The 26,709-nt window shown below is 50.5% G+C and overlaps 1 protein-coding gene and 1 long non-coding RNA gene across 2 annotated transcripts in view; one reads left to right on the forward strand and one right to left on the reverse strand.

The window, feature by feature from the left end:
- The window catches only part of DNAH9 (dynein axonemal heavy chain 9), a 334,173-nt gene that overhangs the window by 18,378 nt on the left and 289,086 nt on the right, over positions 1-26,709 (forward strand). Inside the window, exons 6-13 of the mRNA XM_027047332.2 lie at positions 1,142-1,375; positions 8,801-8,968; positions 10,424-10,540; positions 12,156-12,306; positions 15,782-15,896; positions 20,957-21,025; positions 22,342-22,468; positions 25,957-26,212. Coding sequence (XP_026903133.2) covers positions 1,142-1,375; positions 8,801-8,968; positions 10,424-10,540; positions 12,156-12,306; positions 15,782-15,896; positions 20,957-21,025; positions 22,342-22,468; positions 25,957-26,212 — 1,237 coding nt within the window. The remainder of the gene's footprint in view (positions 1-1,141; positions 1,376-8,800; positions 8,969-10,423; positions 10,541-12,155; positions 12,307-15,781; positions 15,897-20,956; positions 21,026-22,341; positions 22,469-25,956; positions 26,213-26,709) is intronic.
- Positions 16,741-21,461, reverse strand: LOC128313540 (uncharacterized). The gene is made up of 2 exons (XR_008294412.1): positions 21,105-21,461; positions 16,741-17,012 (listed from the first exon to the last, which is right to left on the reverse strand). It is a non-coding gene; the product is annotated as an uncharacterized LOC128313540 (long non-coding RNA).

Here is a 26,709-nt window from a genome sequence, read left to right on the forward strand (position 1 = left end):
CCCACTGTGCAATGGGGAAAAGCAGAGGACCTGTCTCAAAGGGTGGCCGGCTGGCCACATCCCACATGCTCATGCCCTGCACGTGCTATGAACTCAGGGCCTGTGAGCTACAGAGAAACAGCTTCTTGGACCACATAGTCCATACTCCTCCTCCTCAGGGCCTCTTGGAACACCAGCCAGCACAGCATAAACCTCAGGAGTCTGTGTGTCAGCAAGGGGCCTTAATGAGGCTTCGGGGATCTGTCTCCCAAATAGGCTTCTTTTACCTCTAATGAACATATATAAAGAGTAACTCGTAACAACTAACATCTACGGAGAACGTTGCAGCCTACCAGGGCTGTGACATCCAAGACCTTGGCCATTTTCGGATGGACCCTGTGAGATGGGCAGGGAGAGCCTTATTAATTTCTTATTAATATTTAAAGATGTGAGCTAAGGCTCGAGGAGGTCAACTGAGTCGCCAAAGGTCCCCCAATCCAGGACCGGAAGTCAGTTGTTTGGCTCCAAGGTCAGCACCCTTCCATCACAGCATTTTTGTAAGACTTTTCCGGTTGAAAGTATAAGAAAGCCCAATCCAAACCAGCCTCAACAAAACAACTAGCATGACTTACTGGTTTGTGTACTTCAAAGGCCCAAGATAAGGCTGGCTCCAGCCCTGGCCGACAGGAAGGCTAAGATAACATCACCAGGACGAGGTTATTTTTGACACGCCCTGTGGTGGCGAAGGCAGCTGTCATACAGCTTAAGCATCACAGCTGTACAGGATCGAGCCTCTTGGAGACAGGGGAATACTTATGGTTCAAAGAATTCTTGCTTTTGAATTACTTTACTGTAGAAAGCCAACTAGTCATGAGAGAATCCCCCAGGAAAGAGCACCTTCCCCAGCCCAAGCTGGCCCAACAGAAGTTCGCCATGGCTCCTTTACGCGCCCGTCTGTCCCTGAGCCAATCGTGGACGGTTTGGCTTGAGCCCAGGCGCCAGTCCACTGGTAGAACTGAGGATGGGGTCAGAGGTTTCCTACAGCATGCTTCTGGAAAGTATGGCGGGCGGTTATTGAGATCAGAGTTGGGACATGGACAAAAACTGTAGGGTGTCCTGCACCGCGTTCAGGCTCCGCGACAACCATCTGTTTGCGTTCCAGGCTTCTAATTATCTCAACCCAGAAGGCCTCCTGAGAAGTGAGGTGGAAGAAAGTCAGAGAAAACTGCAAGTGGCCGTGGACACCTTGAACTTCTTCAAGCAGATGTTTCAGGACAGAAGAGAGAATCTCCATACTTACTTCAAAGAGAACCAGGAAGTCAAGGAGTGGGATTTCCAGTCTTCCTTGGTCTTTGTGCGACTGGATGGCTTCCTGGGGAGACTGCTCCTGGTGCAGGTGAGTGTCCTCGTTCACATCAGGCTCCCAGCTCCATACAGGGGTGAGCCATCCAGGGATCCGAAATCAGAGTAGGAAAAGGACCAAAGCAGCACAGTGGCCAATCCTCCATTGGTTGGAAGAACCCATAATAAGAGTCAATAAACATCTGGTTTGACATTTTCATGTAATGGTGGTTCTGGTCGAAGTGTAGGAAACTCTGATCATAGACTCGTTTGGGGGAAAGGCCAACTAATTGAGTTGGTTTTCAAATTACCCATAATCTTCAAACTTTGTTTCAAATAAACTCTTGCTAGAAATTCCACGGGCGAAATCCAACTGAACTGATCTAGATGCAGTTAGCCATGCTCAACAAATCCACTCCTTTGAACTTCTCCTTTTCCATGCTCCCACCCTCGAGGTGGCTCTCAGAATCATAAGACTAGCGAATCCCTGTGCAAAAGATGCAGGACTTTTGGCTCAAAGTTGTGGCTCCACCCCCTTCCTCCCCCCACGCCCCCCTCCCCCAGCAATGATTTAAAAGTTCATGTGAATGTTAGTTTAAGGACCAGGGTGAGAAAACAGGAGACTTTTGCTTTTGATGGTTTTCATCCTCAGAATTTAATGTGGCTAGCAGGTGTTTTCACACTTGATGGCTCGATATTTGCTGACTGAACTTTGCAATGGACGTCATCAAATGAAATACGGACTTATTTGAGAAATTCAGGGTCAAGATTAGGACAATGACCAAGGGGACCGAGAGGGAGTCAGAATCATGTTTCCATCTATGATCCACACAGATCTGAGAATGCAGAGGTGGGGTGGGGTGGGGGGGATCAGTTGGGAAGAGGTGCACCCTACAGTTTATAGGATAATGGCACGGTTTGTAGTGGCACCCTACGGTTTGTAGGATAATGAGGACAAGAGAGTATGGGATTGAATCCATGCATTCCAATTCAAGAAGCATTGTCCCAGCCCCGCCATGCACCAGGCACCGAGCTGCGAACTGGGGATACCATGGTGACCGGAAGATGGCTTTGTCTACAAGAAGCCTGTGGACCAGTAGCCATAGCGCAGGAGAAGGTAGACAGACTGATGGATGAGATCCAGGGAAAGACCACAGAATCTGGGAATGTCGTTGAGGTGTATTAAATGCCACGATAGAAGCGAAATCGGGGTGTTCCTGGGAGCAGGAAAGAAGGGCTCCCTAACCCAGAGGGGGCTCTGAGAAAGCGGGCAGCACACGAGGAAATACATTTCGAAACTGGAGTGGGAATTCTCCAGGGAAAGAAGGGGAAGGCCACAGAGACAGAGAAAATGTATACGCGAGAAAACCAGAAGCCAGATCTCGCGAAAGGCGCACCCTAAATGCTTCACCCGATCGCGGAGACTGCAAATAATCGACATTAGCTTTATCCTAAATGCCTCCTCCTCCCGCAGCCTCTGGAGCTCTCCCTCTAGTCTCTAACCCCTTCCCTGCTTGAGCCCAGGTGACAGACAGTCACCGACCTGCCTCTGCAGTCAGAGCGACTGCGGGGCGGGGCCTCGGCCCTGTGCACACATGCTCATGATGTGACTTTGCATATAGACAGCTATTCTAACATGAGGGCGGCTAATCTGCTGGGTGTATTCAGTAAATACAAGCACTGACGGCCACCCATCTCCCCGGAGTCATTACCCTCACGAGAGTGCTCACAGCTGCTCTTTCCCTCCGAATCAAGGGCACGGAGGCATAAAAAGCAGTTGCCCCAATTTAATTAGGGGATGGCTTGAATGTCACCATGCTCGGCCTTTCTGTGGCTCCCTCTCTTTCCTGTCCTTCGAGATGGTTTACTTCTCAGCCCTTACCTCAGACCCCAGCATTTCTTTTCTCTGCTGCCTTGCCTCTTCCTCCCCTTTCTACCTGTCCCCTTCCCCTCCTCTTTTGTCATCTTTCTTTCTCTTTCCCTTCCTTCCTTTTTCTCTTTTTCATTCCCTTCCTTCTTTTTTCTTTCTTTCTCTTTCCCTTTCTTCCTTTCTTCTTTCTCTCTTTCCCATCCTTCCCTCCTTTCTTTTTCTCTTCTTTCTCTTTCCCTTCCTTCCTTCCTCTTTCTTTCTCTTTCCCTTCTTTCCTCTGTCTTCTCTTTCCCATCCTTCCTTCCTTTTCTCTTTCTTGCTCTTTCTCTCTCTCTCTCTCTTTCTCCCTCCCTTTTCTGTTTTCCTCACCTCGTTGTTCGCCCTACATTTCTGTGATCTTCCCAATCCTGTGGCTGCCCCCCCTTCCCCCAGGCCAGTGTTTGCTCCCCTCCTCCCGGTTTCATCTCCCAAATGTTGGCTCTCACTCATCCCTGTGCCCTCCGGCTCCCCTGTCGCCCCCCTACCCGTCTCAGCACAGAGGACACGGCGTTATTGATCTTCCGGGAGCATATTTCATGTGGCCCTTTAGTTAACATTCCGTGTATCTCTGTGATCAATGCCTGTTTGAAATGGGATTAATCTGCTTCTCTCCAGCAAGAATTAGCGTGAACCTCGCCTTATTCATCTTGCCGTTCTAATAATGCAGCCTCCGAGATGTGGGTGTCTGCCATTAATAAATGCACGCAGCCAAGTTAATAAAATGACACCAGTACCTTTACTCTCCGGCACGCTCACGTCCAGGGTTATGTTGTAAAAGGGCCTGTTTTTCATCTCCGTGGTTCCCTTGGATTTCTTTTCCCCTCTGATTTGTATGGCTTTCCCTCCCTCGCCTTTTGCACAAGAAAGTCTCCTTGTGCAGATGGACTCTTCCCTCTGGGCTCCTGCTGGAGCAAAAAATGGGGGCAGGGCGAGGAGGGGGCTGCCGGGCAGGAGCCTGTGTGTGCGGAGCACCTCTCAGCAGGCAGAGTGATTGGGTTCGTAGGGCACCGTGCCCTCCCCCGCCTCCCCATCACAGCCAGGATACAGCTCATCTCGGATAGAGCCGAGCCTGGGGGAACGAAAGGAAGAAGAGGAAAATGAAGAACAAACCTGTTTCTAGAGCCTGAATCCTGCTCTGGCCCGCAGCCTACATTCAGCAGGAGCCTAGGTGCGTTGAGGGCAACGCACAAATTCGCTTGCCCAGGGTTCACACGGCTCGGGGAGGTTTGGCTGCAATTTGTAGCCAGGGGCGTCTTGCCTTTCCACCAAAGTTGTGAATCTCCTGGGGGGAGATCTCAAGGTCCTGTCCCTCTGTCCTGCCACCCTATCCCCAGGGTTTTGTGTTTCCTTCTGCCCTCAGACACCCAACCCTGCCTTTTTAGACCCTATTTCTACCACCTGTGCCTAGGCCTTTTTTTTTTTTTTCCCAAAATAAGTCATTTGGGTAAAATTATATCCCTCCCCCCTGTCCACGAGGGGGCCTTATTTATTTGACTTTATGACTCGCTAAGGAACTCCCAAAAGTACATAAAATCTTTGCAACTCCAACAGTCAAAAGTCAAAGGGAAGAAGAGGGGTTCGGCTGCCTCCTGATCCCCTCACCCTGCCTTCTTGCTTGCCTTACCAGTGCGCACGCGCGTGCCCCCCACCACGTGAATGCACGCTGCACACACCCACGCCACGTGCACACACACACACACACACCCCACACTGAGCTCATTTTTGTACCCTAGTCAGTAGATGCTGCAGACCACCCCCCCCCCCACCCGCCACCTCCCTTTTCCGTTTCTGCCTGCAGCCTCTTCCCTACAAACAATGCCCTGAGCAGCTTGGAGAGAACCCTCATTTCTTTCATTATAAAATTGCTGCAAAGCTGGGATTCACTTGGAGACAAAATGATTTCCTGCTGAGGCTTTCTGCGAGATGATTAGCGGGAGAGAGGTAATCAGCTGACCTAATATGCACTGCATTCCCTTCCCTCCTTCCTCCATCGGTGGCCGGCCGGGCTGCTGCCTCCTTCACTGGGGCCTAATTGGGGCGGCTTCCCTCTCAGCCTGGCCCGGGCATGTGGCCACGCAGGAGACCATTAGCCGCGTAACGTCGGCCACCGTTGGAAAGGTAAAGAAAACAGTCTTTTTCCCCACGACCTTTGGAGATTGTCTTCTCCGAACGCCTGCTTTGTGCTCTCCCTTAATGAATTCTGAAGACATTTCCTTTCAGATGGGTGGTGTCACCTCTCGGTGGAGGACAGGCTTGTGTGCGTGGGGATAGCCATGATCCCCGACTTTGTCGCCACGCCTCGCGGGGCCAGGGCACAAACGGAGCTCTCCCCCGGCACCCCATTAGAGGTTGCCCCGTTGCTCCAAAGAATAGGACCCAATCTGCCAGTCGGCTGCCGGGGACCCCATGGTCTTTTTGGGATCCGGCTGGGAGGGAGCAGCGGTCCATCCGCCGTTAGACATCTCTTACCCGATCTAATGACATCAGCGTGATGGTAATTAACGACAGCGACTTCTGTGGATGGAAGTCACTCCAAAGCACTTCCCGTGGAACACTCGGTAACCCCACGGCAAATCAGGTGTTAGCCAACCCTTTTGCAGGTTAGGAGAGTGACGTTTAATTAGGGTCTTGCTTTAAGCCGCGTGGGTAGGGAGTGGCACCCTAGGGTTGTGTGGACCCAGGGACTTGGGGTCCTGGATCCTCAGCTCTTTCCATGATGCCTGTGCTCCTGAGGTTGACGTTTTCAGCCAGTACAGAGCAGAGTGAATTTCCTGGGTGTACTGGCAGGACGAATAAAAATGGGTATGTTGAAAATATTATTTAAGCCTCATTTTGGTTTTAACTGCCTTTTATCTGTTTCGTGAGGACTTCTAAATAACGAAAAGGACTTGCATTCAAATATTTTGAGAATCAACTACGTGGAAACCATCGTTAGGATGAATCAGTTTCCACAGTTGGGAGACGATTTTCCCCCCCGATTCAGGAATCATCTCTACAATGCCCCTGATCGCAAACCTCTCCTAAAATCCATGCCGTGATGGGGAGCTCACTATCTCTCTTAGCATTCCATTCTATAGTCGGGCATTTCTGGGTATTAGACGGTTCTGTTTTATGAAGTGGAACCACGTGGAATTGCCAAAATGGCCAAGTGCAAGTCATTTTATACGTTCAGCCCACGAGTTGAGGCCAAAACTACTTTTTTGCCCCGTTCACTCATTTGCCTTATTTCTGCCCTCACAGTAGGACCAGGCTAGGTTCTGCCTCGTATTTGACCAAGGCCCTTTTAAACGCACATTTAAAGGCACGAACGTTTAAAGGCACATTTCTGCCTTGCATTCCTTCAGCGTCTAGGACCCTTCCAGGGGCTGAAGGTACAGTGGTACCTCTGGGACCCAACACCATGCTTCAAGTATTCTTGAGAACAAAACAGTGCAACTAAATGACCATCTGGTTTTCCGATGTAACCAAACATACCCAGATCCGTCTGTCTTTTAACATGGATCCAGAGCATCTTCCCAAAACTTGAAACTGACTTCCACGGGATTACGAAAGGTGGGTACCCAGGTGACATCCCACAGCACACGTACGTTTTCCCCCACTTGACTGAGCACAGCTAAGCACAACTTGTCAAATGGACATGAATTGCGATCTAAGTCGATTTCATTTAAATCAGATTCTTTTCTGTTCTCCTGCGGATATATAAAATTGAAACGTGTTTTTAAGTAAAGACTGCCCCATTTCCCACCAGTAGAGGCAAGACCCCCTGGTCTGGGTGACGTCTTCCTTTCCTCAGCTGGTTCTTTCCTCTTCTCTCCTCCCTGACTTGAGCTGCTCGCCAACAGCCATGCCTGAGCATAGCAAGCAAAACAGGGGTGGAGGGGGGGGGGGTTAGATGGGCTGCCCCAAGCTGCCAGGTGCCCTCCTGGCAACGTGGGGCAAACCCGTCCCGTCTCACCACTTCCCGGTGTCTCTGTCACTGCCCTTGGACATGGCGTCCCAGGAAGGGAAGGGAGTCGAGCAGCCTTTCGCCAGCCTGGTGGCTCAACCCATCGCAGTGGCCATTGGCAGCGGGGATTTCCTGGAGTGGACTCAGGACCCACTGGGTTTTCTGCGTTGTGACACGGTGTTCCCTCTACCTGCCTTCCAATCTCCCTTAGGGTGGAGGACCCCCTCCCAGCGTTTGCCAGAAGCACCCAAAGGTCAGAGTTACCCTCCTCTTTCCTGTTGGAAGAGGTCTGCACCTAGATTGGAAGAAAGGCTGGGTTTGCAGGTTCTGTGACTTCAGATGAGTGTGTGCGAGGGAAAAACACAATCTGGCACGGTAGTGTCTTCTGAAGCCTCCTGTCCGATGAAGCAGCTTCTGTGGACTTGGGAGGGGCTCCTCCCCGAGGCTCTGCGCTGTCCACCTGTCACTTAATTCTGAGCACAGCTGGGGCACTGCCGTATCAACGACAACAGTGACAGCAAGACGCACGCACTGTGTACTTGCCGTGTGCCAAGCACTGGCCTAAACCCTAAGCCAACCGGGACTGCTTTCACTCCCGCCATTATTATCCTGTTGCAGATGAAGAAACCCAACAGAGACGCCCAGTAACTTGCTCACTGTCGCCCAGCCGACCACATGGCAGATTCCTTCTCTCGGCAGGAGTGGTTGCTGAGAATATCGGTGTCTCCCTCTTGGCTTGTCCTTGAGACCTTTTGAAGGATCTGTTTTCTGTCAATATCCCTTAAGATAGCTGTGCTTCTGGAGCCAGATAACGTGTTTCCCTTGAAATGGATTTATTTTTATTTTTTTGAAGTTTATTTATTATTGAGAGAGAGCGAGCGAGCGAGCGAGAGAGGTGGGCAGGAGCAGAGGGAGAGAGAGAATCCCAAGCCGGCTCTGCCCTGTCAGCAGAGCCGGACGCGAGGCTCGAACTCATGAACCGCGAGATCACGCCCTGAGCTGAAACCAAGAGCCAGACGCTCAGCTGGCGGAGTCACCCAGGCACCCCGACATGGATTTTTAAAAAAACATCAGGGGCGCCTGGATGGCTCAGTCAGTTAAGCATCCGACTTAGGCTCAGGTCATGATCTCACGGTTTGTGAGTTCGAGCCCTGCGTCGGGCTCTGTGCTGACAGCTTGGAGCCTGGAGCCTGCTTTGGATTCTGTCTCCCTCTCTCTCTCTCTCTGCCCCTCCCCTGCTCACGCTCTGTCTCTCTCTGTCTCAAAAATAAACAAAACACTAAAAAAAAAAAATTTAAAAAACCCAGAAGTAAACCCACCAGTCACGTAAATAATGTTGTTATAGTTTGTTATCTATGAGAGAACCCGGAAAGAGGCTGAAATATACATGTGGTTTTTTTCTTGTCTGTGTGAATTTTGTTTACCTGTGCTTCCTCTTTGCTTTGTGAGTTTAGCCAATAGTGATTTATACCAAGCCAATCTAATAATAAGGCTACGATACTAATCAGCCTTCCTATTTTCCTAAGCAACCACCCCCGCTCCCCGTGATTTCTAGCCCTTCCCATACTAATCTGAGTGTTATCTGCTGCTGTTCTTATTAACTATTTTGTGAACTGGCCCTATAGGATCTTCTGAAGACAACCCTGGATTTCCACACGCTGGGAAAGCTTGAGTTCAGTGGCATCAGAGGGAGTGCCCTGAGTCGGCAGGTCCAGCAAATGTACGACGAATTTCAAGAGATGTACAGGGTCTTTACAGAGGCCCCCTATGACTGCTTGGACCCCCAGAGCACGGTAAGGCTTGGAAAGGCTAACTCACAAGCTTCTTCTCTTTCTCAGATGCCTCGAGGCGGTAGGGTCTAGGTGTTTACTTGCATTTTCCTTGTGTATTTCCTTTGGTTCCCGGGGCTCCGGTGGTTGTATTAAGAGACCACTCCCAGTTATTCTCTTTGTCAGGAGAAAGTTCAGGAAAGGCCTTTTCTAACAGCTGACTGCTCCAGACTGATGATACCCAGGGTTCCAGAGATGCTGAGATGTGTACGGGTTGATGGTGGGGGGCCGTGTGCAAAGCTTTCAGCTTCGAGCTCTGCGGAGGCCAGGCGCACCCGGGCAGAATTTCATTAGTGGCTTGGGGAGGGGGAAGTGAAACAGGCTGAGGCTGAGTTGTTCTGAGCTGACCCTGGTCCCCCAGGGAGTCTTCAGGCAGAGGAAAGGGCCAGAGTTGTAGTTTCCAGGATCCCACATGTCACCTGTAGCCCAGGATTCTGGACCTGTGGGTCCAAGCCTGCAGCAGGAAAGACAAAACAAAACAAAACAAAAAAGCAGAAGGGTCAGTACGGAAGCAGGGAATGGCATGCCTATTAGGAGGGGCTGAATTAGGGGAGAAGGAATCACAAGAATATACCAGGGAAAGTGGAGAAAGAAATTGAGCAGAAATCTACTCTGAGCACCTCCAGACCTTGGGTGATTAGCTGGCCAAACCCAGAAGTTCTAAAAATTTCTAAAAATTCCATGAGTCTCAGGTGGAAAAAAACGGGGGGGGGGGGGGGGGCGGTGGCATATGACAAAACAGGATATATACTGTGTATTTGCTACAAAGTGATAATCTGAAAACACACCAAATCCTACACACAAGGAAACATACTAGTATTAATGTGCTTGGGTTTGGGAAGTAGAAAAACACTATGCTGTTCTGGTTTCCTTTGTCTTTTTGTAAGGCGATGCATCAGTGTTGGAAAGCGATAATAACAGGTAATAATGATTCCACAAATAAAAGTTTCTTTGACAATGGCTACGCTCTAAGAAAGAGAACACCCTTGGGGCTGTCTGACAAAATACAGTATTTGGGAGGATTTTGACTTGGGGCAGGAAGGAAAGTAGGAGGTAATGATAGAATAGCCTTACTGCCGGGGCTGTTGGCGCTGAGGTGGCTTCTGGGGTGACATGAGCTAGCACTGGGGGTGAGAGAAGGGACTTCAGAAGGTGGGAGAGGGGCCCCGAAAGGGGGTGACAAGGAGCCAAGCTCACACCGGACTCAATTTACCAGGAAAGTGGCATCCGGGAAAACAATACTGCAGTAATAGGGTCACTGCATGGATAGAAACAAAGCCATGCCAGGGTGAATTTTAGAAACTTAAAATTTAAGTCCTGGGTGTAGCCAATTCAAGCACATAGGTGGTGGTAAAGAGCATAGTGGGATTGGCCTTGAGGAGCTCACGTTCGTCCTACGTCCACGTGATGTCTCTACAGGAATTCGAAAATGACGTGGCCGAATTTCGCCAGAGAGTAGAAGATCTTGACCGAGGGCTGGGGACCATCTTCATTCAAGCCTTCGATGATGCCCCCGGTTTGGAGCATGCCTTTAAGGTTTGTGCAGCGGAGGGGCGGATGGGTGGGAGCCACTGCTGTGCTCCATTCTGTCCCCACCGTCAGCTGAGGGGGACAAGGCCCCTCTTCCAATGGTTTTGTCCCCGCAGATGTCAATTGTTCCTGTGGGTCTTCTAGAACGGTGTCATGGGAGAACTAGGCAAAGGGACTGGACAGAACTAGGGCTCTCAGGTTGATCATTAATGCTTTCCTAGAAACACGACGATGTGAAAATACTTTCCAAAAGAGTTTATTCTAGAATGTTCTCTCTGGGCCTTATCCCGAGCGTGCCCATTAGAAGTGAAGAAGTCTACTTGCGGTCGCCCCCCTGAAAACCTGGGCTATTTAACCAGTGCCGCATGGCTGATTCACGCCGGAGCAACCCCCCCCCCCATAAGTGGTTGTAGGGTTCAGCTACCAGCTGCTAGAGTTGGAAGTCCGTCAGGGGCCAGCTGGAGCAGGAATAGGGAGGAGAAGGCACAGGACAAGTGGACAGTGGGTGCACACTGAGACTTCTGAGTCGTGAGGCATGATGCCTTCACGGCACGTGACCGATCTTCTCTAAACTGCAAAGGAACTTCCACTCTGTAAAGACTTGAAGATTAGAACAAGGACTGACCGGTGGCAGTTATAAGGAGGCCAATTTGGGCTCCGTGGAGGGGAGAGATTTCTGCGAAAGGTGGAATGGACTTCTTGGAGAAGTCGATGAGTGTCCAGTCGCTGAAAATGTCCTCGGGTAGCCTCGATGACCAGTGAGACAGTTGTAGAAGAGGCTCAAGCCCTGGGTGGGTGAGTCCGTGCCATTCTGGGATAGTGGGTGATCCAGCATGCCAGCCTTTGTTAGCCATCGAGCATAGAGACACATGACCTTTCATAAACAGTGCGGCCCCATAACTCATGGGGAAACACTTGTAGGATTCCTCTCTCCAAGCCTTTGAACTCATTCCGGAAATTAGTTCCAGAACTAGTTCTCTCTGAAACTTTTTTCTTGCTCGCCACCCTCAAATTTGAGCCTTCCACATTCTCCCCAACACCTGGCCCACTTAGGTTGTTTTTTTGTTTTTTTTTTTTTTTAGTTTATTTATTTATTTTGGGAGAGAGAGGGAGCAGGGGAGGGGCAGAGAGCAAGGGAGAGAGAGACTCCCAAGCAGGCTCTGTGCTGTCAGCACACAGCCGGACGCAGGGCTCGAACATCCTGAACTGTGAGATCGTGACCTGAGCCGAAATCAAGAGTCAGATGCTTAACCAACTGAGCCACCCAAGCACCCCTAGCTCAGTTAGCTTCTTTACCTCATCTCTATTTCTGTTTTAGTTCTCTTTTTTTAATGAAGCTCAGCTCTCTGACATCTTTAGCTTTCTCTTTGTTTAATCCTTTACTCAGGGTCTCTCAACACATGAGAGTCTGGCAGGTAATTCAGCAGACAGGTCTCCTTCTCCTTTAGAAGCAAAGGAGGGAGGGGCGACTATGAATATCCACCTATTTATAATCATTGACTCAACAGTTTTCGACCCTCTGCTGCCAGCGGACATGTGAAAGAAATAGCCAGGAAACAAGCTGTACTTAGAAAGGTTGGATCTGTGACTTTTTCTTCTTCTCTCTCTGCCTCCTCCGCAGCTGCTAGACATAGCAGGGAACCTTCTGGAAAGGCCGCTGATAGCGCAGGATGCATCTGAGAAGTACCTGCTGTTCGTCCGAATGTTCCACAAAGACCTGGATACCGTGAGGGTGATCTACAGTCAGCGCGTCCAGGAGGAGGCAGAACTTGGTAGGTTTGTGGCGAGCGGATTTGAATGGGGGAGTTCTGTTACCAGCAAGGGTGCAACTCAACCCTCTTGTGTCCGTTAAATGGCCACGGTGGGTCCATGACATCCTCCCAGAAAAGAGAGCACAGTCTTCCTGCTTGAAATCTCAGGCCGCCTTGGGTAATTATAGAATTCACTGACCCGCGCATTTCCCTGTGTCTGGGGCTGCGACTGGCAGCCGACCCAGAGCACTGAAGTCCCGACTGCTTCTGGCTGAGACCTTAACACAATGCATGAGTTGACCCTTGATCAATGTTGCCACACTGATCAATCTCCAGCGTACCTCAGTTCCACAATGGATGTCTACACGCCTGGGGAAAGTTTCTGCTCCCTTCTGACACCATAGCAAACCCTGCTTCTGGAGGGGGGACCCTGCAGGAGGCTGACAAAGGGCGGGTCCGTGCCGAGGTGTGATGTCTCCATTCTTGAAAAAAAATTTTTTTCTAACCTTTATTTATTTTTGAGAGAAAGAGAGAGAGAAAGAGCATGAGCAGGGGAGGGGCAGAAAGAGAGGGAGGCACAGATTCCGAAGCAGGCTCCAGGCTCCGAGCTGTCAGCACAGAGCCCGATGTGGGGCTCAAACCCACGGACCGGAGATCATGACCCGAGCCAACCTCGGACGCTTAACCGACTGAGCCTCCCAGGCGCCCCATGACGTCTCCATTTTTGCCGCAATTCTTAGATGCCCTGTCTTACCTGATCTGAAGTCAAACACAAGTTCAGTTCTGCTCTACAAGCATTTCTTGAATCCTCACTATATGCAGGGCACCTTTGTGGGCACTGTATACAGAGGCAGGCCAGGGTAAGGGATAAAGTAATTAATACTAAAGGGTTGTCCTTCAAGGAACACATCAGACATGAACAGACTTAACAGTAATGCAGAGCAGAGAACACAGGCGATGTTCAACTTGAGTCACAGCGAACGGTAATGAAACAAGACAGCTTATGGCCGGGAGGTCTGAGGGGAGTGTGTGGGGTAGGTGGCCTTGAGCTGAGCCCTGCAAGGTCGGGGGATAGACAGCCAGGGAGAAATGGCAAAGGCCTCTGAAGCAGAGACAGGAGAGGAAGGTGATGGGTGGCACCTGCCTCAGCCAAAGGAGGTTACATGGGGAGATTATGTTAGTCACAGAGTTTGGGGGCAACAATATCACCTTCTCTGAGTGCCATATTTAGGAATCTGGGGTTCATTATTCGGGTAACGGGAAATTTTCCAGGGTTTTTAAGCAACAGAGTAGTAGGACCACTGCATCTATAAAGAGGTTTGCAAGTTCCCAGGGAGGTCATTAAGAACTGCTTCTTAGGGGCGCCTGGGTGGCTCAGTTGATTGAGTGTCCAACTCTTGGTTTCTGCTCAGGTCATGATCTCATGGTTCATAAGTCTGAGCCCCACGTCGGCCTCTACACTGACAGCACGGAGCCTGCTTGGGATTCTTTCTCTCCTTCTCTCTCTCTGTCTCTGTCTCTCTGCCCCTCCCCTGCTTGTGTGCTTTCCCTTTCTCTCTCTCTCAAAATAAATAAACTTTACAAACAAACGTTTCTAAAGTTCTGTAGGTCGGAGCCCAGCATGATGTGCCTTTATCTCCACTGAGAGTGGCCCAGGGCTGAAATCACAGCGTTGACCAGGGCCAAGTTCTCATCAGGAGGTCCCGGGGAGTGGGGGGAATACGCTTTCGAGCTCATTTCGTTGGGAGAATCCAGTGCCTTGTGACTGTAGCCCCGAGGTCTGCAATTCCTCGTTGGCTGTTGGCGGAGGGGCTGGGTGGGGGGGGGGGGGGGGGGCACTTAGTGACTGGATGGCACGCCCATGCCTCCATCTTCAAGCCAGGTATGGCTTCCTGAATCCCTGACTTCTCCTTCCAGCCACCAGAGAAAATGTTCTGCTTTAAAAGGACTCACCTGATTAAGTCAGGCCCACCCAGGATCATCTCTCTTCCGCTATCTAACATAGCGTCATCACTGGAGTGATTTCTCGATCGTATCTGGTTCCCCCCCCCCCCCCCCCACACACACACACACTGAAGAGGAGAGGATTATGCAAGGGTTAGGGTCATTGGTGTCATCTTAGCATTTTGCCCTGCTGTGGAGGCCGGGCAGAATGTGACTATAACAGATCAGGGTTGAGGGTACAACATCAGGGAGCAGTGGGGTCTGTGGTAAAATAAAGAAGAGACCACTATTCAGCTACACTTGCTAGTTAGAAGTGGTGGCTGGTTCTTGCCAACTCTTCCAACTGAGATTTTTTTCAAGAAATGGAATCCAGGGGCACCTGGGTGGCTCAGTCGGTTAAGTGTCCAACTCTTGGTTTCAGCTCAGGTCATGATCTCACATCCGTGAGTCTGAGCCCCACATCGGTCTCTGCACTGACAGTGCGGAGCCTGCTTGGGATTCTCTCTGTCCCTCTCTCTCTCTCTCTCTCTGCTCCTCTCCTCACTCTCTCTTTCTCGAATTAAATAAATGGAAAAAATAAGTTTTAAAAATTTGTCTTAAAAAATGAAATCTAATCACTGTTGAATCCTGACAAGTGAGCAAAGAAACCCACTGTTTGGACTAAAGTAAGAGCATCCAGGCTGTGCTGACGCTGGGCAAGTGATTCACAACCCACACGGCCTGTCTCATTCATCATCTTAGTGAATTTTCACAGAAACCCTGGAAATGAAGCAGGGAAGATAGTATTCCCATTTTCTAGATGAAAAAACTGAGGCCCAAAGAGATTCTATTGTTTGTTTAAGGCAGTGTTTTCAACCCTGAATGTGCAATTGAAATCATCTCCAGAGCTTTTAAAAATACAGATGACTGGGCCCCACACAGACCAATTAAATCAGAATGGCTGAGTCAGGGTCCAAGCATTAGTAATTTTTTTAAGTTTGTTTGTTTGTTTGTTTGTTTATTTATTTATTTATTTATTTTTGAGAGAGAGAGAGAGGGAGGGAGAGGGAGAGGGAAAGAAAGCAGGAGCGGGGGGCAAAGAGGGGGAGGTGGAGAGAGAGAATCCCAAGCAGGCTCCACACTGTCAGCCCAGAGCCCCAAGCAGGGCTGGATCCCATGATCTGTGAGATCATGACCTGAGCTGAAATCAAGAGTCAGATGTTTAACCCACTGAGCCACCCAGGTGCCCCGGGATTTTTTTAAGAGCCCCCAGGTGATGCTGATGTGCAGGCAGGTGGAAAGTCCCAGGTGTGGAGTCAGAAAGCCAGTGAGGGGCAGCGCTGGGCTGGGCACCCCTGTCCTCGGACCCCATTTGGTGTTCTCCCCCAGGCCCCTCCTCCTTACTCCTTAGCCTACAGGCCGATCTCCCGGGACCCACCTCCATCTCAGTGTGGGCACAGGGTGACTTTAGCAGGTGGAGGTACTGAGGCAAAAAGTAGGGGGGGGCGGGTATTCCTGGGCAGAGTGGGGCCGGGGGCGGGCTTCCTTCAGTCTGCCTGTGCCGTGTCCCCAGGGTTCGCCGCCGTGCACAAGAACATGCCCACTGTGGCCGGGGGTCTCCGCTGGGCACAGGAGCTGCGGCAGCGTATCCAGGGCCCCTTCGCCAGCTTCAGACGCATCGCACATCCGTGAGTAACCGACTCCCCAAAGGCGGGTGCGTTTTAGGCTTCAGCTCCCGCTCTGGATTTTTGGAGAAATGCAGCTCACTTCCCTAAGGCATGAAAATCACCTTCATTTCTTTCCCATTTAAGCAGTAGACCAGCATCTTAAGTCCGTTTGGGCTGTTGTACAGAATGCCACAGACCTGGTGGCCTGTAAGCACCAGAGGCCCTTCTCACACCTCTGGAGGCTGGCAAGTCCAAGATCACGGTGCCGGCAGATTTGGTGTGTGGTGAGGCACACCCTGGTTCACAGATGGCTGTCCCCTCACTGTGTCCACATGGCAGGTGGGACAAGGGACCTCCGTGGAGCCTCTTCTTAATAGGACACTAATTCCTTAGTGAGGCTCCACCCCTTAAGAAGGCTCCACCCCTTCACAGGGCTCCACCACCTTCATGAGGCTCCACCCCCTTCACGAGGCTCCACCCCTTCATGAGTCTCCACCCCCTTCATGAGGCCCCCCCCACTGCCTACATGAGGCTCCACCCCTTCACGGGGCTCCACCCCCTTCACGAGGCAACACTGCCTACATGAGGCCCCACCCCTTCACGAGGCTCCACCCCTCCATGAGGCTCCACCCTCATGGCCTAATCACTCCCGAAAGGCCCTGCCTCCTAAGGCCATCACATGGAGAGTAGGATTTCAACATGTGAATTTTGGTGTGGGAGGGAACACAAACGTGCAGTAACGAGATTGATACATTTGGACTCATTAGGGGACCGTTGGTGCAAAATGAGGCTTCGTGGATGACTGGCTGCCCCTTTTTTGCTCCATCAGATTGATTTCTTTTTTTTAGTGTTCATTTCTGAGAGAGACAGAGAGCGACAGAGGGGCAGAGAGAGAGAGAGAGAGAGAGAGAGGGAGGGAGACACAGACCCTGAAGCAGGTTCCGGGCTCTGAGCTGTCAGCCCAGAGCCCCACACGCCAACTCACCGTGGGATCACGACCTGAGCCGGACGCTTAACCTACTGAGCCACCCACGTGCCCCGAGGGTCCTTTCTAGAGGCAAAGGAGTCCGGGTTTTCCAGCTCTTTGGGGCTCTCCCACCAGTCTCCTCTAACAGCGTCTCCTGGCTACTGAGGCTGCTGGAAAATAGGGAAGCCCAGTGTCTGCTAAAGCGTGCTGTAAAGTCTTCGCCTGTTCGAATACCTGGGGCTCTTGTTACACGCAGCTTCCCAGGCCTCACCTCCCACTACTGAATCCGAACCGCGAAGCGGGATGGGGCCTCTGAATTGCTTCCTTAGCAAGCTCCCCCCACCCCGTGATTCTGATGGTTGACCAGGTTTGGAAACCACCGGCTCGACAATCTGGAAGCTGGGCTACGTAGAGGCGTCTCGGCTGCGGGATCACATTCAGGATGCTTCGGGAAAGGGCGGTCTTTCTCTGACCCCTCTTTCTAAAGAGTCTCCGTTGAGGGCGCTCAGCTTTGGCAAACAAAACGGCAACCAAGCGTTGAGACCCTGGCCTCCCAGGTGTTTTTGGCATCGGGTAGGACGCCGGCGACCCTCTGGTGCAGGTGGCAGGACTGAACGCTTTCAGGGGCCGGGGAAGAAAAACGGAAGACCGGCCAGGCTGGGGTCCCACAGCGGGGTCACCAGCACCCCATCCAGCGCTGCCCAGTGGAAAAGCGGACTCCGTAGGAGCGCTGCCCCCACTCAGACAGGACCTGAAAATCGCGGCGTGTGTGCAAAACGCCCAACTTCAGAGTTACCACCTGCTCTCAAACTCCACACCCATCCGATAAACAGGGGGTCAGGTCTGCCCTGCAGGCGATCCGTTGGCAACATCTGATCTGGTCTGAGCTAGCCGAGCTCTTTGTTTTGCAGATGAAGAAAGGGAGGAAAACGGAAATGAGGTGACAGGCTCACCACAGTCCCAGGGAGAGATCCCAGAAAGAACTGGAACAGAGTCTGGGGTCTTGAGACCCTGGCCCAGCACTCTTCCCCGGGAAGCCCCCAGCCACCGGCACCGTGGCCCAGGACACGCTGAGCCCCATCTTCTCAAACGTGCACGTGGATGTGGGTTGTCGGAGGGGAGGGGCATGACCTTGGGCGAGGGGCTCTCTGGCCGCAGCTGTTCCCCCAAGAGGCAGGCAGCTGTGTTTCATCAGCAGCCAATGTGTCTAGCCCAGGGGGGATGGGAGGATGGTAAGAGGGCCTGGGCCTGGAGAGGGGATCTGAGCGGCACCCAAGGTGTCCTCTGTGGTCCCCCCTGAAAATTCCCCTTTGTTTAAAAATGAACTCACATTTGCAGCACCTTGCTCTGTAATATACAGCTGACCTTTGAACAACATGGGTTTGAACTGGGTGGCTACATTTACATGCAGTTTTTTTTTTTTCTTTTTTCTTTTCTTTTGCTACAAGAAGTTTTATTGTTTCCATTTGGTCAGGGGTGGTTAAAAGCTGCCTAGAGGCTGCAGGGAAAAGTAACTTCAGGCTGAAACCTCAACGCGAGCGGGATGTGCAGGAAGGAGGCGCAGGGTCCCCTTCTTGTGCTTGACAAGGGGAGGAGCTACCCGCCTAGCCCAGCCTGGGGGCGGTCAGGCCAGCCTGCGGAGGTGGGCCAGCTGGTTACCGTCTTCTTGAGGAGTTTCACCTGCCCCTCTGGGACGTGGTTCTCCGGATTCCCAGAGGTGGGGCCTGTGCTCGTGGGACCCAGGGCAAGCGGATCCAGAAGGAGCTGGTTCAGCTTCTCCTCCAGAGGCGTGGACGCTTCCGTGGCGTGGCAGGCTTCACCTCTCCCATCTCGGGATGGCTTCTGCGCCTTCTGGAACAGGCGCATCAGCTCCGCTGGCTTTGTGACTTCGAGAGACGCTGGACACCCTCACGCTTCTCTGCCAACTGGGAGGAGAAGTGGCCCAGCCCTCCGGAGCCGCATCAGTGCATCCAGGTAGAAGCCCGGAGAGGCAGGTGTAGGAGGCGTGCAGGTGCAGGTTGATCAGGCAGTGGACGGCGGCCTCCACAGCAGTGGAATGATTCTGACGAATCTGGGAGCTCGTGGTTGGTCAGCAACAAGGAGCTACGCCCAGTAGACGCTGTTGGCTGGTCCTGGAGGCAGGGCATGGCTGACAGGATGATTCCAAAGATTGCATCGGGGAAAGGTAGGAGGGTTCTGGGAGACTGGAAGAAGGGTTGGCGCGGGGTCTGTTCGTTGCACAAGGTGTTGAGGCCAGAGACAGACCCAGGGGCTACTGGGCGCGCTGCCCAGACGGGGTTTTTCTGGTGTTCTTCCTCGTGATTTTCTTACCGTCTTCTCTCTAGTTTCCTTTATTGCCAGAATACAACGTGCGACGTATATAACGTAAAACGTACGTGTTCATGGACAGTTTGGGGTATCTGTAAGGCTTCCAGGCAAGAGTAGCTGTTAATAGTTAAGTTTTCAGGGAGTCCAAAGTTATATGCGGATTTTTGCCTGCGTGGGGGTTGGCGTCCCTCACTCCCACGTTGTTCAGGGGTCAACCACCTGTATGAATTGGCTATAAAGAACGTTTTCCATTCCTCACCACGAAGGGAAGGAGAACCCACAGGGAGTTTGCAATTATTCCTGTGGCTCCTGAAACTTCCAGGCGACTGGCACGGGCCCCCAGTGTGAGAAACCCTTCTCCCCTCTGGCCTCACTCTTCTCCAGAAACAAACCGGGGATCCGGCGTCTTGAGGCTTGCAGAAATCCCACGGCTCGGGAGGGGAGAGCTGGGGGGAGCCAGCCCACCTGGTCCAAAGCCCTTCTCTCGCCTCCTTGCTGCCTCCCCAGCCACACCTGCTCCTTCACCGGGAACGGGGACTAAGGACTGGGAATAAAACGCCAGGAAATCCAGTGCTTTCTCTGCAGGCACGAGGGCTTATCCTGAGAGCTCAGGATATCTGGTGGAGAGCCATTGTGTTGGGTTAAGGAGCAAATGGGTTTTAAAAAATCTTTGCAATCGGCCGGGAGAACAAACAGAAACAGACGCTCCCACACAGTCAGCGTGAAGGTGTCTGAAAATTACAGACACTTCGCCGATGTTCCCAGAGGCTGGACTCTCATTTCGTGTTGCAAAGGAACGTCACAACCGGGCGACAGTGTGGGTAACGGTGCCTCCCGCCGGACCCTGCTTACATGCCATGTGGCCCCCAGCGTCCCTGCGGAAGCCTCTGTGTCCACGTGTGTGTTCACGTATGGGGGGCATAAGAGGTGGGAGGGGAAACTTGCGTCGACGTGTCAGTGAGTAATGGGTAGGAAGTTTTGTCATCACATGTCCTAGAAGGATTTCAGAGGAGACATATACACGTGTGTGACATATATACATGTATACGTATACGTATATACATATGTACATGTATACATATATATGTATACACACACATCAGGTGTCACTTTATACAAATGTATACAAAATATTGTTTTGGGGGCGCCTAGGTGGCTCCGTCAGTTAAGCATCTGATGTCAGCTCAGGTCATGATCTCAAGGTCTGTGAGTTCGAGCCCCACGTCAGGCTCTGTGCTGACAGCTCAGAGCCTGGAGCTGGCTTCTGATTCTGTCTCCCGCTCTCTTTCTCTACCCCTCCCTCGCTCATGCTCTCTCTCTCCCTCTCTCTCTCTCTCAAAATTAAACAAACATTAAAAAAGTTTTCAATATTGTTTTTATATTTGATGTTGTGTAGTTTTATTATGTTATAATTCATAACATTATGTAGTTTTTTTCCTTAAATACAGAAAACTGTAGCACCTAGAATGTTCCTTTGGTCTCAATTTCCTTTTTAATTCAGATTTTGGAAGGACTTCACTTGCCCATGCATGACTGGCTGGGCTAGGAGAGGGGGTTGGTGGAGCCCAGCGTGGGGCGGAGTGGGATGGGGTGGGGTTCAGGTGCTGTGTTCACTGTCCCTGTCACCTGGGGGTCGGCCTGCATTTCAGGAAGTGCAGATGCCCTCTAGTGGCCGGTGGACGACACTGGCGAGAAGGACGCGGGGAACAGGTGCAGTTTGTTACTTTGATTATTATTTTGACCTCTAAATCGATGCCCTTTCCCCCCCCCCCTTTTGTGTGGATAGTTGCCTGGAATCTGCCGAAGGAAAGCGAATGACACAAAAATATGAAGATCTGCTCTCACTGCTCGACAAGTAAGCGGCTTCTGGCATCGTATTGTTCTGCAAATGGCATAGCCACCCTCCCCGCCCCCGTGATGCCTTCTGTGGTTACCGGTTTCACGTAGATTCCTCAGTGGCTGTGCAATGTCACTGTTTTAGGATGTAAACCACGGTGTCTGTGAGTCCAGCGCTTCTGGGTCTCTGGGGAACGCGGCTCTGTTCTAGGAACAGACGCTTTCCAGGGTAGTTCGGTTGGGAGCATGAATTTGGCGGAGCCGGAGGAAGTAGGGCGCTCCTCGGGACACCTGGAGATCGGTGTCCCGGGAAATCACAGCAGCGGCTCGCGAAGCAGAAAGCAACGGTTTGTGCTGCGCAAAGAGAAAATAAGTTTTAAAAGTACTTCCTGCGTCCTCTTACGGAGAAAACAGAAGAATGACAGTTCACACGGACTCTTAGTTCCTGCTCTAAAGCTGCGGTTAAGTCTTGTGGTTCAGGCTGTGATGCCCGCAGTCTCAGCAAATCCGGTGATGTCACCGCACTCCCGGGCTGGGGAGCCCTTCAGTGCCTCCCACTGGCTCTTGTCACTTTCACGTGACCCGAAAAGCCCTCGCTGTGGCCTTTGCCTCCCTCTCCAGCCTTGTCCCTTCCCCCCTCCGGCCTCAGCCGTTCCAAGATCACACTCCATGTGTCTCTTCTCTGCCCTGTGGTGGTGCTGATGCTTCTGCTGGGGGACATCCATTTCCCTTTCACTCTCCTACCTGTACTCATCCTTTGAGACTCCGTCAAGCCTCGCCTCAGCCCCTCTTCCATGCAGCCTTCCTGGCATTCTCCTTATCACACTCTCATCCCCGCCACTAGATGCCCGATGCCCGGTACATCCCTCCAGGGTTGTACTTCTGTGTTTTCCGTTTACCCGTGGTCCAGGGCCTTAGCTCCATTTACCGTGGGGTGTTTATTCATCACGTTTTCAGTCATCGGGTAACGGCTGAGCGACGGATGTCTGAGCTGCATGAAGATTAGGGTGAGAGCAAATCTTGCCCAACAAGTTCTTCCCGTGGTTAATGAAACTAATCACAACTCCCTTTATCTCCTCTAAAGATTGCATGGAGCCTCTCGACCAGGTTCTCATTTCAGCTGTGCTACCTTTTGAAAGCCGAGTCAATGACTTTGACCTAAGAACGTAGCCAGGCATTTTACTGATGGTACCTTCAGTTTTTGCTATAGATGTGCACATATACCTATGTAGATATCTAGGTCATATACACATTAATAGATCTCTGTCTTTAGCGGGTCATTGCCAGGCGCTGGGAGGGTGCTTCAGAGGTGACTGTTGTCTCTGGTCCTCGCAGGTACGAGACGAGACTTTATGAAGACTGGTGTCAGGCCGTGTCGGAGAAGTCACAGTACAATCTTTCCCAGCCGCTTCTGAAACGTGACCCAGAGACGAAGCAGATCGCCGTCAACTTTAACCCACAGGTAAGGCAGCAGGAATTTCCTTGTGGGTTCCTGAAGAGACTCCTTTAACTCTGCTGATTTCAAAGGCAACAGAGGCGTTTTATAAGAAATTGCAGAAGCTGCCCGAGAGAATTTCCACCCCGGATCTCCCTTTCGGGATGAATCCCGCGGTGCGTTGTTTCCTTACGTTGTCCAGTGTCCTCATTTTTCTCTGTGGTTGGTCAATACGTTTGTGTCAGTTTTGCACAACAGAAAATACAGCAGAATATGTTTTTAACTTTCATAGTTGGGTGATAACAGCTTTGTTATGAACTCGACTCCACATACAAAGTTAGAACGGTAATTGCGTTCAAGATAAACTCATCCAGGGGCGCCTGGGTGGCTCAGTCGGTTGAGCGTCCGACTTCAGCTCAGGTCACGATCTCACGGTTCGTGAGTTCGAGCCCCGTGTCAGGCTCTGGGCTGATGGCTCACAGCCTGGAGCCTGCTTCCGATTCTGTGTCTCCCTCTCTCTCTGCCCCTCCCCCGTTCATGCTCTGTCTCTCTCTGTCTCAAAAATAAATAAACATTAAAAAAAAATTTTTTTTTAAAAAGATAAACTCATCCAAAAGTTTACATATCCTATTCTAGGTGTGCACCATCTGGAATTCGAGAAAGTATTTAAATAGGTAACAGGTATTGCTACGCCTGCCCTCAAGGAACCCACCAGCTAGTTGGGAGCTAGGACCTCAACATGCAAAAGTCTACCTTTATTAGATTATATGTGATAAATCTCCTTGGAGTAGCTTTGGAAATAAGACTCTAGATTACTGGTTCTCACCTGGGGCAATTTAGTCCCCTTGGAGATATTTTGGGTTGTCCGTCATGGACTGGGTGCCAATGGTGTAGGATGAGCAGATTCTTAAGGATGCAGCTAAACTTCCCACGACACTCAGGATGGCACCCCACAAGCAAGAGTTTTTGTCTGAAAATGTCAGGAGTGCTGAGATTGAGAGGCCCTGCTCTAGGCGATCAGAAGAGTTGAAGACCACCGTGGGCTGTAGCAATGTGGAAAACTTCATGCCAGAGAACGTGATAACCAAAAGCCAGCCCATATCAGGAAGTATATCGGAAAAAAAAAAAAAACCAACTTAAAAGCATAGGCCATGCTGAGCTAAACGCAGTCACTGACTTCTGTATCAATGGCATGTTCTCGAGGTAGAGAGAGCCGGAAACTAAGCTGATAGCATGTGAGTGTCTTTTGAGAAAATTACAGTTTAAGTAGAACATCGACTCTGACGGTGATCAGAGTCAACAAAGGGGGTTGGAGGGTCCATTTCTTCACTTTGGTAGCACATAAGCCTGTCGTTTGACTCATTTAACTCCTTGGCCTAATTTTATCGGCATTCACCGTGAGCAATGTTGATTGTTAAATGCCCAAACAGAGGAGGGACTGGGTTACCCACGAAGCCACAGTCCAGAGGTTATAACTGTAAGAATGAAGCCCTCAGGACGAGACAGTTTTGAGGATGGACCACTCTTCCTCTGTATACGCCAGAGCAAGGACTCTTTCTCTCTCCCAGTGTGCAGCACATAGTAGGCACTTTCGAAGTGTTCGTAGGTGATAGAAGGAAAGAGCGGAGAGTGAAAGAGAGAAGAAAGGGGGAGAGGGAATACCTGAATTATAAAGTGAGTTAAGGGGAGACAACCAAACACAAGTCAAAGAGGAGCTGTATGTGTCCCTGTTTCCAGCTTCGAGCAACATGACAGTGGCCGTGCTAGTAAGAATGGACAGTAACACGTGTATCATTCTAGAGGGACATGATCAGATCTGCCCCTCTGGGGCCAGAAAAAAAATTCTTTTGCAAATTATTTAAAGTGTTTTAAATGCCCTATTATGGGATATTGAAATTATTTTCTCGTTTTATCAATCTGTATTTCACTGATCGAAAGATATACTTTTTCTTTTTTTGTTACATCTTCGCATCTCTGAAAATGGCACGTGTTTATAGTTTAACCGCATTTTTCTTCCCTGGTTGGAAATGAAATAATAGAGAATCTTAACATTGAAGCATGTTGGAAAGAAATAAAATACAGTATAAATAAAGCTACAGGAAACATTCTTAGTTATTGTTGTGCCCGTCCTCGATGATTTATGTGGGATAAAGGCCTGGAAATGGGGTAAAGGGTGTTCACATTGTGAGGATTCACATATACATTATCAATTGGTTCTTCAGGAAGATGGAACTCAGTCATATCTCTTCCAGGAAGATATCCATTTCTTCAAATCACCCCTAGCCTGTTGAACTAAATATAGTTCTCAACATTGTTTTAATTTGTATTTATTTGGCCACTAGTAAAGTAGAACCTTCTCATCTGTTCATTGGCCGGTCATAGTTCTTCTACAAATCACTTGTTCGTGTCTCTTGCCCACTTCGGAGTGGAAGTGCCCTCTTTTCCTGTGAATTTGTTAGAATATTTGGGAAATATTTGTCGCATATTAAGAAATCCATTGCATATGTTTCAGACCTGTTGAAATGTGCCGTTTTATTACGTGAACGATATTTAATGCCTGCAACCTTTTATATTTTATTTTCCGGTTGTATGTTTGGAAGGGCCTTCTTCACCTCAGTATTATATAAGTAGCCCTGATGTTTTAATTTTCTGTTTTCAGTTTTTACACTTGAATTTTTAATATCCGTCTTGAGCTTATTTCAAACAAAGTAGGAGACTGAAGCCATTTCCCCACCAGATGGTTAGCATTTGCCTTCATCCTGAGTAGGGTTGGCTGGGCTGCAGCGGAGCACTGACCCAGAGCCACTGCGAGGAGAGCTGGGAGCCCAGGTGTCTCCATGCAAAGGGGAGGGGAGTGGGAGACGGGTGGGAAGTATCTCTGGGGTGTTTTGTTGCCCACACTAATACACATCTGTCCTCGTGGGTTCAGAGGTAAACGCAATAAATAGCGAAGACCCCAATACCTAGCAACCCAGCCAGAGGTCTCTTTTTCCATTGGCCCACGTCTGCTTCACCTCTCACCCTTCAGTTCCACTGAACTCCGTGCCCACAGACGTTCAGAGAGGACTGGGTGACACAAAGGCGTGCTGGCACAGGCTCACAGAAACGAAGGGCTGTTTCCAATGGTTCCATTTAACAATTAAACTCGTACAATAGCATCTCCTCTCAGTTCTGTCCGTGTCTGTGTGTGCGTGACCTCATTGGTGAGCCCGTCACTGCATCCGCCATGTGCCCGAAAGCATCAGGGTAATCTGTCCAGCGTTGTTTTTGTTACTCTTTGGGATTGACGGACTTGACGGACTTGGTAAGCCTTGCTGCGTCTGAGTCCTCTGCTTTCTCAATTTCAAAACTCAGTGTCCCTTCTCTAGATGGAAGGAGCAGGTAGGAGCAAACGTTACGAAGGGGCCCGTCACGAAGGTCTTTGGGCTCCTGGGGTTTTCTAGTCCTTGACTGATGATTGCCACCCTCTACTGCCACGGAGCTGTAACCACTTTAATGCCGATTTGCTCTTCCAGCTGACTTCAGTGCTGAAGGAAATGAGTTATCTTGAATCGAGGCAGATGCGACATGTTCCTCAGACAGCAGCAGCCATGTTCTCCTCCAGGGAATTCTACCGGCAGCTCGTGGCGAAGTTGGAACTGATGGCGAATTGGTACAACAAGATTATGAAAACTCTCGTAGAGGTGGAATTGCCATTACTGGAGAAAGAGCTGGGGAATATCGATCTCTGCCTGAAAGCTGCAGAAGAGACTCTGAACTGGAAAACGGAAGGTAGCAGGGCACTGCCTGGAATCTGGGGAGGGGGTTGGGGGTCAGGATCCTGATAAAGTTGGTAGAACTTGAATGACTCCCCCAGTAACCGGATTTGAGCTTGAAACACAAGCCTAGCCTCTGAGACATGTATCCAAAGCAGAGAAGGCAAGAAGGGCTAGTATTCCTTTTCTTCCTTCTCTTTGGATATGATTGGTAGACTGAGAAGATGTTGCCACCACCTCGTTTGGGGAGGCTCAGGGTTTGTGTGACATACCCTGAGGTCTCCAACATATATTGGGCACTCCGTGAATGAGGGCTTTTCTTATATCGTCACTGTCACTTAATTTTTGTCACTAAAATATAGACACCTTTTTTTAAAACTTTTTTTTATTTATTAAATAATCTTTACCCCCAACATGGGGCTCAAACTCATGACCTTGAGATCAAGAGTCCCATGTCCCACCGACTGAGCCAGCCAAGCACCCCTAGATTGTAGACATCTTAAGTGAGGGTAC

Source organism: Acinonyx jubatus, chromosome E1, assembly GCF_027475565.1.
Source record: "Acinonyx jubatus isolate Ajub_Pintada_27869175 chromosome E1, VMU_Ajub_asm_v1.0, whole genome shotgun sequence".
Classification (NCBI taxonomy): domain Eukaryota; kingdom Metazoa; phylum Chordata; class Mammalia; order Carnivora; family Felidae; genus Acinonyx; species Acinonyx jubatus.